Source organism: Somniosus microcephalus, chromosome 2 (assembly GCF_052327205.1).
Source record: "Somniosus microcephalus isolate GS21.2 chromosome 2, FLI_Smic_1.0, whole genome shotgun sequence".
NCBI classification, from domain to species: Eukaryota; Metazoa; Chordata; class Chondrichthyes; order Squaliformes; family Somniosidae; genus Somniosus; species Somniosus microcephalus.
Genome location: NC_140988.1, coordinates 336,117,014 through 336,129,621, shown reverse-complemented (window position 1 = coordinate 336,129,621; position 12,608 = coordinate 336,117,014). Strand labels below are relative to the sequence as shown.

The following is a 12,608-nucleotide window of genomic DNA, read 5'->3' as shown; positions in this document are numbered from 1 at the left end:
GTGCTCCATAACTGGCCACCACGAGATGCTTGAAAGTGGTCCCAGGTGACTAATCTTCACTAATCTCTCTGTATTATCTTTCTGTTTAGTATCTCCCCACAACAGCACAACTGAGACTAGAAACTCACCACACCATAATAATACTGCAGCCACAAATGCAGTTATTTCTCTGTGACACAATGTATTGGAACGCCAATACATTGTGATCTCTCCAACATATTGGTGTTTCATTTTTCTATTCCCAAGTGTCTTGTGGAAAAACTATGAGACACTGTTAAAAACACAGGCTAGTGCTAAAAACAATACTGTTGCCAATGTTCTCGACATACCCATCTATTATTAAACTATCGTAGGATGCCTTTTTATCACACACTGGACATATCCACGTGGGCTTCTTTTCATTCATCTGAAGGTAGAGGGCAGCATCGAAGCATTGTAGATGTGTACAGGTAACAGCACGGCAAGGGACTGTCAGCCTCATCTTCCCCAACTATAAAACCAAAAAACATGAGGATTAAACTTCAAGACGCTTAAAAAAAACTGCCGTAAAATCAATACGGAGCCACACTTATAAAATCTTTGTTTGTGGAATAAAAGTTGCAAGTCTGCTTTAATCATGATTGTAAAAAATCTAATACACTTATATTTACACTTTTCTCTATATATTCTCTATTTAGGACAATAGATTGAATAATAAGTGGAACATCGGAGAAAAAGGGTGTTAAAGAAAACTGCACGGCATTTAATGCAGGGCATTTCAGCAAGTGTGTGTTTACATTACTTTACAACAGGATCCAGAAAAATACCCTTTCATCTAACCAAAATGGAAACTACAAAAAAAACTTTAAGCAAACAATAAGAAGGTATATTACTTGAAACATAGAAAAATAGGAGCAGGAGTAGGCCATTCAGCCCTTCCAGCCTGCTCTGCCATTCAATATGATCATGACTGATCCTCTATCTCAATACCATATTCCTGCTCTCTCTCTCCATACCCCTTGATGCCTTTTCTGTCTAGAAATCTATCTATCTATTGACATTGGAAAATATTGATATAACAATCAAATCTCTTGTAAAGATTGTTCTTCATAGTTCCCAAAAGCAATGCTTTCTTTTTAAAACCCCTGAAGGTAAAATATCAGCAGGTAGAATTCACAGAATCAGAGAAATTTATGACACGGAAGGCGGCCATTATGCCATTTTTCTGGGGTTTTTGCCTAAGCTACGATGTGAGATCAAAAGAACCCTTGCGGAAATTCCAGGCGCTTGCTCAAAATATAACATCTAAATGTCACATTCTGCAGAATAATAATGTCGGACTAATTTTTTCTTTTTTAAAACGAGACGATTAGTTTCAGGACATCACCTAAATTGCAGGTTAAAAACAAGAATACAGAAGTCATTCCAATGGGGAGCTCACCTGAGGGCATAGAGGGGAAAGGCACTGCCCAGTGTAGTGACTCCCAACCCCCGCCAAAAGCTGATCAACAAGTGACAGAAATTTAAGGGACTTACTGGGCACGTCAATGAAACTCTTAGGCTTGTGGTTGCAATCTCACTATCAGGATCTGCAGTCAGCTTTTCTTTAACTAAAAAAAGACACAAGATGAGTAATAGTTACAATTACAGCCGAGTTATTGATGTTTTACAGAAGACTGAACTTGACCGGTTTACACTGAGTCGTGCAATTGAAGGGAAAATTCATTAAAATCGTTTTTTAATTGATGTATCATCATAAATTCCCAGGTTATGTCTCGGTTAAAAAAAAAATTCTCCTGAAGTTCAGGGGAATAAAACCTAAACGTTCTTTGTTTTCTTATGAAAGATCAGGTCCAGAGGTGTATTAATATTGCACCTGCGACACAGACAGGCACACTACATGCTGATGTTACAGATGCGATGCATACACATCTCTGGACTTGATTTGCATCTGGTACAAAAAATGGAGGCTGTGCATTTGATTTATTTATTTTTTTTTTTTTTTTTTTAATAAACAGGACCTGCATCATGTTGAGAGGACTGTATTCCTTAAACTGCAGTAAATATTAGTCTTTCATTCCTGGTTAGATTTGAAGCAAGGGCAGCCGTGTACTGGCAGTTACCACATTGTTTGATCCCAGCAGACCAAAGTCAATCAATCAGTGGGTGATTCATGTCATACACTCAAGCGCTACTTACTAAAAGCAAGAGCACAACTGTTCCCCTGTGCAGAATCTCCGACAATTTTTATTACCCAGCCATCACAGTGGCAAGCAGGTCACTGTTGTCTGTGGCTGATGCCACAATAAACACAATCTCTTCAATTTTACTTTTAATTTGAAAAAATTAACTAGAGGGTTCAGTAAAAGTCTGATGGTGAGCCCTATAAAAGTTGTACCTGCGTACTGTGTAAATAATTGTGGGCTGTCATTTAGTTTCACGGTACCGATTTTTCAGTCCCTTGCTTTTTATCTTGAGTTTTTATAATGTTCCAAATACAAAATACTGTATATATTTTTAAACTGTTTGTCCTTTTTCTGGGGTCCAAATTTCTGCCACTGATTTCTCCTGTTATTTGAGGCTAAAAACAAAACTTGAAAAACCAAAGAGAAAGCCCGCGTTTTTAAACTGGAAATAGAAATTGACGTCGCTGCAAACACGTTGAGAGAGAAAGAGGAAACTTCTTTTACTGAAGGCTTTCCACATGGAAGAAAAGAAAACTGTATAGTAAGCAGACAATCAGAAATTAAGATTTTGAAGGGTGGTCCTCCTTCTCAGTGGAAATTAAAAGTTTTTTTAAAAGGTGTAAAGGTCAACATATCGGGGAAGGCAAGAAGGCCGTAAGAGCCACAGTTCAGTTTATCTTGTGTGAGCAAAATGAAGCTTTTGTGGAACCAATAACCCAATGGAACAACCTTATTCTAAACCAACGGTAGAAAAACCTTGCACAAACCTTTTAGTGGAGACAATGTCCCTTTTAAGTCTGTAAACAGTATGGGTTAATTGGAGCCAGTCTGGGTGCCAACTGCATCTCTCTGCCAGAGTGACTGTTGAATTTGGATCTTCCATGATCGGGTTTAAGACCTATGATACTTCTCTTATGAGACAGAAGAGTGATCAATAGTGCAAACGACGGAGGTCATTCAGCTCCAGTCACCCTAGAGAAAAGGCAGGCTAGCCATGGAAAAATACTTCAGAAGTGCTAACTACAACATGGTAGTCGCCAAAAGGTCTGCACCCAATTAAATTTGTATGTATTCGCATCACAAAACATAGACCTGACTCTCTGGATATTAGAGTCATAGAGTCATACAGCACGGATAGAGGCCCTTCGGCCCATCGTGTCCGCGCCGGCCATCAAGCCCTGTCTAATCTAATCCCATATTCCAGCATTTGGCCCGTAGCCTTGTATGCTATGGCATTTCAAGTGCACATCCAAATGCTTCTTAAATGTTGTGAGGGTTTCTGCCTCCACAACCCTTTCAGGCAGTGAGTTCCAGACTCCAACCACCCTCTGGGTGAAAAAGTTCTTTCTCAAATCCCCTCTAAACCTCCCGCCCTTTACCTTGAATCTATGCCCCCTAGTTATCGACCCCTCTACTAAGGGAAAAAGCTCCTCAGCATCCATCCTATCTATGCCCCTCATAATTTTGTACACCTCAATCATGTCCCCCCTCAGCCTCAAGGAAAACAAACCCAACCTGCCCAGTCTCTCTTCATAGCTGAAGCGCTCCAGCCCTGGTAACATCCTGGTGAACCTCCTCTGCACCCTCTCTAACGCGATCACATCCTTCCTGTAGTGTGGCGACCAGAACTGCACACAATATTCCAGCTGTGGCCTAACCAGTGTTTTATACAGCTCCATCATAACCTCCTTGCTCTTATATTCAATGCCTCGGCTAATGAAGGCAAGTATCCCATATGCCTTTTTTACCACCTTATCCACCTGTTCCGCCGCCTTCAGGGATCTGTGTACTTGCACACCCAGATCCCTCTGACCCTCCGTCTTGCCTAGGGTCTTTCCATTCATTGTGTATTCCTTTGCCTTGTTAGTCCCCCCAAAGTGCATCACCTCGCACTTTTCCGGGTTAAATTCCATTTGCCACTGTTCCGCCCATCTGACCAACCCATCTATATCGTCCTGCAGACTGAGGCTACCCTCCTCGCTATTTACCACCCTACCAATTTTTGTATCATCCGCGAACTTACTGATCATACCCTTTACATTCATATCCAAGTCATTAATGTAGACCACAAACAGCAAGGGACCCAGCACCGATCCCTGTGGTACCCCACTGGCCACAGGCTTCCAGTCACAAAAACAACCTTCGACCATCACCCTCTGCCTTCTGCCACTAAGCCAGTTTTGTATCCAATGTGCCAAGGCACCCTGGATTCCATGGGCTCTTACCTTCTTGACCAGTCTCCTGTGCGGGACTTTATCGAAGGCCTTACTGAAATCCATGTATACCACATCCACTGCGTTACCCTCATCCACACACCTAGTCACCCCCTCAAAAAATTCAATCAAATTAGTCAGACATGATCTTCCCTTGACAAAGCCATGTTGACTATCCCTGATTAATCCTTGCCTCTCCAAGTGGAGACACATTTTGTCCCTCAGGATTTTTTCCAATAATTTTCCTACCACTGATGTTAGGCTCACTGGCCTGTAGTTCCCCGGTTTTTCCCTACTACCCTTCTTGAATAATGGTACTACATTAGCGGTTCTCCAGTCCTCTGGCACATCCCCTGTGGCCAGAGAGGTCCTGAATATATGTGTTAGAGCCCCCGCAATCTCCTCCTTTGCCTCACACAGCAGCCTGGGATACATTTCATCCGGGCCTGGGGATTTATCCATTTTTAGGCCAGCTAAAACCGCCAATACCTCCCCCCGCTCGATGTTAATATGTTCGAGCATATCACAGTCCCCCCGCCCTATTTCTATGTCTACATCGTCCTTCTCCATAGTGAAAACAGACGCAAAAAATTCATTCAGAACCCCTCCTACATCTTCCGGCTGCACACACAGATTGCCACTTTTGTCCCTAATGGGCCCTATTTTTTCCCTAGTTATCCTCTTACCCTTAATATACTTATAAAACATCTTCGGATTTTCCTTTATTTTGCTTGCCAGTGTTATTTCATGGCCCCTCCTTGATCTCCTAATTTCTTTTTTAAGTATCCCCCTGCACTTTTTGTACTCCTCTAGGGCTTCTTCCATCTTTAGCCTTTTGTATCTACCAAAAGCCCTCCTTTTTTTCCTAATCCATTCCCGTATATCCCCTGACATCCAAGGTTCCCTGTGGTTTTTGGAACCACCCTTGACCTTTACGGGAACATGTTGCCATTGTATGTTCTCAATCTCCCTTCTGAAAGCCTCCCATTGCTCCGATGCGGATTTTCCTACAAGTAGCTGATCCCAGTCCATTTTGGCCAGATCCTGCCTTATCCTATTAAAATCGGCCTTCCCCCAATTTAGAACCTTTATTTCCGGCCCATCCCTGTCCTTTTCCATGGCCACCTTAAATCTTACCATATTATGGTCACTATCACCAAAGTGCTCACCTACTAGCACTTTTTCCACTTGGCCGGCCACATTCCCGAGAATTAGGTCCAGTACCGCCCCCTCTCTTGTAGGACTTTCTACATGCTGGCTCAAAAAGCTCTCCTGGATGCACTTTAAGAATTCTACACCCTCTGAGCCTTTCACACTCTGACTATCCCAGTTAATATTGGGGAAGTTGAAATCCCCCATTATTATTACCCTGTCATTTGAATCCCTAAAACTTGGATTAATCTGCAGCTATTGCACTGCAGAATTCTGATAACTTTGTTATAAAATGGTGAAGAAAGGAAATTCGGTAGCACTATTACCATTATTTAGAAACCACAGGCTATGATCCAATTTGGAAAAAAGTCCCGTCAAAAGAAAAACTGCTGAAACTTCAAATTCTTTGAGGTGGCGATAGAAATGGTGGATGGGAGAAATGCAGCGGATGTAGTGAACATGGACTTTCAGAAAGCCTTTGATAAGATACCACTCAGGAAACTACTTTATAAGATTAAGGGGCATGGAATTAAGGGACGGGTAGTAAACGGGATTAAAAATTGGCTAGAAGGAAACAGAGTAGGGAGTTAGGGGCAGTTTCTCAGATTGGTTGGAAATGGGTGGTGGTGTCCAACTGTGTTGGTACCGCTTCTGTTCACTGTTACATCAATAATTTGGATATAGGGATAGAGGGAATGGTGTCCCAATTTGCAGAAGATACTCAAAATAGAAAGCATAGTAAATAATCCTGTGGACCAAAGAAAGCTGCAAGGACATGTTGATAAGATGGAGAAATGGACAAAGTGTCAGATGGAATTCAGTATCAATAAGCACGAGGTGGTACATTTTGGTAATAAAAATAAAAGTAATAATTGTACTTTGAATGTGGGATGGTTGGGTGATGTGGAACAGCAGAGAGATTTGTAGTTTCAATTTCAGGTAGATAAGATATTAACAGCAGCACCTCAAGTGGATAAAGCCATTAAAAAAAAACTAATGGAATACTGGGTTTTATGGCAAGTATAGAATATAAAAGTCGAGATGTAATAGCAAATCTACATAAAACCTTACTAAGACCACAATTAGAATACTGTGTGCAGTTCTGGGCTCCAAGTAATAGGAAGAATGTTGTGGCAATAGAGAGGGTACAGCGCAGATTCATTAAGGCGATGCTTGGTATGAGCAAAGATAAATATGAAGACTTGAAAAACTGGGGCTGTTTTCATTCGAACAAATGAGGTTACACGGCGATTTGATAGAGATGTTTAAAATTATGAAGGAATGGAACAGGGTAGATAGAAATAAACCATTTCCAGTGGTTGAGGAGTCTAGAATTGATCAGAGATATTACAAGCTTATCAAGAGCGATTTACAGTTTAAAATGTGTAACTGAGGCAAAAATATCTGATGTGTGTTTTTATTAGAGAAGTTTTTAACCTCACTTAACCCATCAGCTGGAATGGACTTCAATACTATTGCCGAGATGACAAAGGAGCCCTTGCTTCAGAGTTGAATAACCAAAATGGGCGCTCTCTCATTCCAAAGCGCAGACACTAAGCCAACCCAAATACTATTTTCTGTTGTTATTTCAGAATTCCAGCATTTTCTGTTGTTATTTCAGATGCCTGGCCTGCTGAGTATTTCCAGTATTTTCTGTTGTTATTCCAAATACTGTATTAGCATCTAACTTACTGAGTGCTCTGGAATGGTCAGAATTCCTGATGCCTTTGTTCCTCAGCCTCTGCAGTAATACAGCCGACGTCAGTTGCTTCACCAGGAACACAGACACCGAGTAATTCTGAAAAACAAGACAAGACAACATCGATCGGCTTCACTATTTTACTTTTAAATTGTACAGTCACACTATTCTGTAAAGAAAAATGTCAATGCACATCTGCAAATTATCGTTTGGTTATGAATGGTGCAGAATATAACGGAAACTGCCGGGAATGCACAGCGGGTTAATCAGCTATTGAAAGAGAATGTTGGTCTGATGAAAGATTACAGTTAAAATGTTAACTTTTTTTCATGATCACCCTGCTAATACATTCCCAGAATTGTCTATTTTTATTACTTTTTCCTGTAATAAAATACACAAGGCAGAGAGAGCAGGGCTTTGGAAATCAAGTGATAGGCCAAATAATATAGAAGGAGCGCAAACCTCAGGTACACACCCAACACATCAAACCTGTCATTTCTCTTTACAGATGCTAACTGACTTGCAGTGTAGTTCCAGTTTTTATTCCATCTTTGTTTCAGATTTCCAGCATTTGCAGTTTTTCTTTTTATTTGTACAAGCATCACAGGTGTAATTCCAAAATTTTAGTTAAGTTTCAAACACACACCTCGGAAAAGAACAGCCCCCATCTTGTGGCTACTCTGTACAGAATGGTCTGTATCATAAAACAAGTTTAATTGAAAAAAATATCCTTCAATGAAACACTTCATGTATTATATTATTTACACCCACAAAGTGTAGTGATTACTTTGGGCCTAATAAAAACTTTGTCATTGTTTTTTTAAAAAAAAAGTGACTGTGTCCCAGTCATGTATTTTTTTAAAAATTGTTCATGGGATGTGGGCGTCGCTGGCAAGGCCAGCATTTATTGCCCGCCCCTGTGCCATGTTATTAGCTAGATACTGTAATTGTTTTTCTATTTTCCCAGAAAAAATGTCAATGTTATGTAATAAAAACAAAATTTGATTTAGTCAGTCGCTGTATGCCGGTAGTCCTAGCTGCTGTCATCACCAGTTACATGGAGGCAACATCAACAAGCACAGGGAAAGGGAAGATTGGAATTGCAGCTCAGCAGCACGGTGGCATAGTGGTTAGCACTGTTGCCTCACAGCACCAGGGACCCGGGTTCGAATCCGGTCTCGGGCGACTGTCTGTGGAGTTTGCACATTCTCCCCGTGTTTGCGTGGGTTTCCTCCGGGTGTTCCGGTTTCCTCCCACAGTCCAAAGATGTGCGGGTTAGGTTGATTGGCTATGATAAATTGACCATTAGTGTTAGGGGGATTAAATACGTGGGGTTACAGGGATAGGGTGGGATATGTGTTGGTGTAGGGGTTCCGGAGATCGGGTGGGATATGTGTCGGTGCAGGCTCGATGGGCCGAAATGGCCTCTATCTGCACTGTGGGGTTTCTGTGATTCTGTGAAAACAAGAACCTCCCTTTTAACAGTGGCTTGGATAGTGCCTTTCAGGGCTAGCACTAGTCGACAAAACTGGATGCGTTACAGCTATAGATTCATATTCAAATATTCTACACAGATGACTTCAACATTAAATTTTATGAGCTCTGGCATTGTTTGAAAAGGTATGACATGATAACAAGGTGACTCTGCTACAATTTAATTTAACGGCCATGTTACATTCCCTATATATGTAAAAATACACACACACACACTTTTCCACTTCAAGGTAATGCTCCTGGAAACCACAATGATTTAGAATATTTACAATTTATTTATGGTTAGCTGGGAATATTGTACATAAACAGCTGTCTTTTTTCTTTGCAAACCCAGATTCAGTGGCCACAGAACAGAGCATTACCCAAGTATCATTCAGCTTTCATCATTCTTTCACTACTGAAAATGACTTTTACGATGCATTTTATGAGGAGGAAGAGAGAAGGAGCAAGGGGCTGCAGAAAACATCTGCATAAATGATAAGACCAATGTTCCCTCTTATTTGTTTTGGCGCCGCACGGCCCATTCAAAATACCGCACATGCGCGGTTTTTACATTGAAAAGCTGGCAAGCCGGCTGCGCGGTTTCCCTGGAGCGCTGCGCGGCTGCACAGCTTAAAGAGAACGTTGGATGAGACCTAGGAGTCTTAACCGCCTCAACACATGTTCAATCACCAGAGTAGTAACAACTTGCAGTTATATAACGCCTTTACGTAGCAAAATGTCCCAAGGTGCTTCAGTGTAATCAGACAAAAACTGACACTGAGCCAAAGAAGGACCCATTAGAACAGGTGACTAAAAGCTTGGTCACAGAGATAGGTTTTAAGGAGAGTCTTAAAGGAGGAGAGGGGTTTAGGAAGGGATTTCAAAAGTTTGGGGCCTAGACAGTTGAAGGCACGGCTGCCACTGGTGGGATTAAGGAAGTCAGGGATGCACAAAAGGCCAGATGGGAGGAATGCAGATCTCGGAGGTTGTGGGATTAAATGAGGTTACAGAGATAGGGCAGGGTGAGGTAATGGAGGGATTTGAACACAATGAGAATTTAAATTCGAGGTGCTGGTGGACTGGGAGCCAATGTAGATCAGCGAGCAAAGGGGTATTGGGTGAGCGGGACTTGGTGCGAGTTAGGATACAGGCAGCTGAGTTTTGGATAATCACCAAAGCCCAAAGAATGTTGAACTACATAGCCAAAAGTATAATACAAGTTGAAGAAGTCATGTTTAAACAGTGTTGTGCTCAGGTCAGACCGTCCCCTTGAGTAGTGTCCAGTTCACGCCACGTGATACAGGAAGGCATTCAAGCACAGTGTAGAATCTATCCACAGGGCTGATCTCTACTGCAAGAGATCTGAGTTATGAAGAAAGACAGGAAAAATATGGACATTTGAGCCTCGAGAACCAAGGTAGAAGCCAATGGAATTGAGGGCTGATTATTGACCTAGTTAGGAAACTGGCTGAGCAGCAGGAGACAAGCAGTAGGGATAATGGGCAGGTACTCAAATTGGCAGGTGATGACTAGTGGTGTCCCGCAGGGATCTGTGTTGGGTCTCAACTATTCACAGTATTTATTAACGACTTAAGATGATGGCATAAAAAGTCATATACCCAAATTTGCCAATGACACATAGATAGGCGGCATTGTAGATGAAAGCATAACATTACAAAGGGATATCGACAGATTAAGTGAATGGGCAAAACTGTGGCAAATGGATTTCAATGTAGGCAAATGTGAGGTCATCCATTTTGAACCTAAAAAGGATAGAACAGGGTACTTTCTAAATGGTGAAAAGCTAAAAACAGTGGAGGTCCAAAGAGACTTTGGGGGGGGGGGGGGGGGGGGGGGTGTCCAGGTACATAGATCATTAAAATGTCATGAACAGGTACAGAAAATAATCAAAAAGGATTAAAGCATAATGCACTGCTGGTTGCTCTACGCTAAATTAACTGATCTCAAACAGGCAGCAGTGGTGGTATGAGAATTGGCCTCAATACCTCCATTATCTGCTCCTCCAAAGAAACATCCCATTTCACTATCACATTTCCACCTTCCAGAAAGCATTTTCCAAGAAAAGAAAAAGCAAATGAAAAACCTGACATTTATACACCACCTTTCACATCCACAAAATGTCCCAAAATGCTTCATAGCCAATTAATTACTTCTGAAGTGTAGTTAGTCACTGTTATGTAGGCAAATGCAACAGCCAATTTGCACACAGCAAGGTCCCTCAAACCGCAATGAGATAAATAACTAGTTTCTAATAATGTAGGCTGAGGACAAACAGTAGCTAGGATACTTTGCTCTTCTTTGAATAGTAAAATTTGACACTTTACATCCACCTGAATAGCCAGCCAGCCAAGGACTCAACTTAAATTCTCACCTGAAAGATAGCACTTCCAACAGCACTACACCGATGCATGAGGAAATGCTCAAATCCAGGAGTGGGACTTGAACTCATGACCTTCTGGGCTCAGAAGCAAGGGTATTGCCACTGAGTCAAGCACACTTAACCGTATTAACTTATACCCAGGAATCTTTGCATTTTATTCCACAACACAAGTTTTCAGTGAAGTGAGTTAACTGCAAGCAGCTTTTAAGAACAGAGCAAGAAAGAAGAAAATGGCCACATTTTCTCCTAAATGAGGCCCAGGTTTAATGCTCTATAGCAGATAAGGCACTTACTCTTCCCATTTCTGGCGCCCAAGAAACAGAAATCTGATTGGGTACAGCTGACGAGAGCCTAACTTGCGACGTGATGTTTAAAGGCCGACCAGGTCGCTTCTGCTCAACACCATTTTTAAGTGGTGGTGTAAACCCCTGAAAATAAAGAGCAATGATCAGCAAGGAAGAATGTGGTGTATCTGAATTACCAACATCAAGAGCTATTACTGGACTGAAAAGAACTAAAATGAACACAAGTAAAAATTCTTTACTTATTGTGCTTCCCGTAGCAAATTAGTGGAATAATTGCAGGCAGTGTTCTTGTACATCTTAGCAATAAATAAAACATTGAAGCTCCTCTGATGGCTCAACAAATACATGACTAGGAACCATATAGACTAGGAAGTTTGAAGTAACAGAAAACGCTGGAAAAACTCAGCAGGCCAGGCAGCATCCGTGGAGAGAGAAACAGAGTTAACGTTTCAGGTCGAAGACCTTTCGTCAGAACTGGAAAAAAGCAGGAAAAGGAACAGATTTTAAAGCAAGTTTAGGGGCTGGGAAATGGGAGAGGGGATGAAAGAACAAAAGGGAAGGTCTGTGATAGGATGGAAGACAGGAAAAGTAAAGAGGTATTAAGAGATATTCAAGGCAAGAGGAGATGGTAATGGGGCAGGTTAAGAGACATAGGATGGCTCTAGATGGAGTGCGAATTGCGCTGCAGAATGAAGGACAGCTGCCATGTGGGAGGGAAGAAAAAAAACACAAGTAAAAAGTGTGGATAAAAAAATAATAGGGGCCGAGGTTATGATCTGAAATTGTTGAACTCTATGTTGAGTCCAGAGGGCTGTAAAGTGCCTAATCGGAAGATGAGGTGCTGTTCCTCGAGCTTACACTGAGCTTCCGTGGAACAATGCAAGAGGCCGAGGACAGTGCGGTCTGAGTGGGAATGGAGCGGTGAATTAAAGTGACAGGCAACTGGAAGCTCAGGGTCCCCCTTACGGACTGAACAGAGGTGTTCTGCAAAGCAGTCACCCAATCTGCGTTTGGTCTCCCCAATGTAGAGGAGACCACATCGTGAGCAGCGAATACAGTATACTAGATTGCAAGAAGTACAAGTAAATCACTGTTTCACCTGGAAGGGGTGTTTGGGGCCCTGAACAGTGGGAAGGTATAAGGGCATGTGTTGCATCTCCTGCGCTTGCACGGGAAGGTGCCGAGAGGGAGCAACAC

At 41.9% G+C, this 12,608-nt stretch overlaps 1 protein-coding gene across 5 annotated transcripts in view; it reads right to left on the bottom strand.

Moving 5' to 3' along the window:
• Positions 1–12,608, bottom strand: part of pias2 (protein inhibitor of activated STAT, 2) — a 90,589-nt gene that overhangs the window by 15,089 nt on the left and 62,892 nt on the right. For all 5 annotated transcript variants that reach the window (XM_085975276.1, XM_085975286.1, XM_085975269.1 and 2 more), the window contains exons 6-9: positions 11,400–11,534; positions 7,223–7,328; positions 1,516–1,589; positions 330–490 (exon numbers count right to left, since the gene is read on the bottom strand). In XM_085975276.1, coding sequence (XP_085831402.1) covers positions 330–490; positions 1,516–1,589; positions 7,223–7,328; positions 11,400–11,534 — 476 coding nt within the window. The remainder of the gene's footprint in view (positions 1–329; positions 491–1,515; positions 1,590–7,222; positions 7,329–11,399; positions 11,535–12,608) is intronic.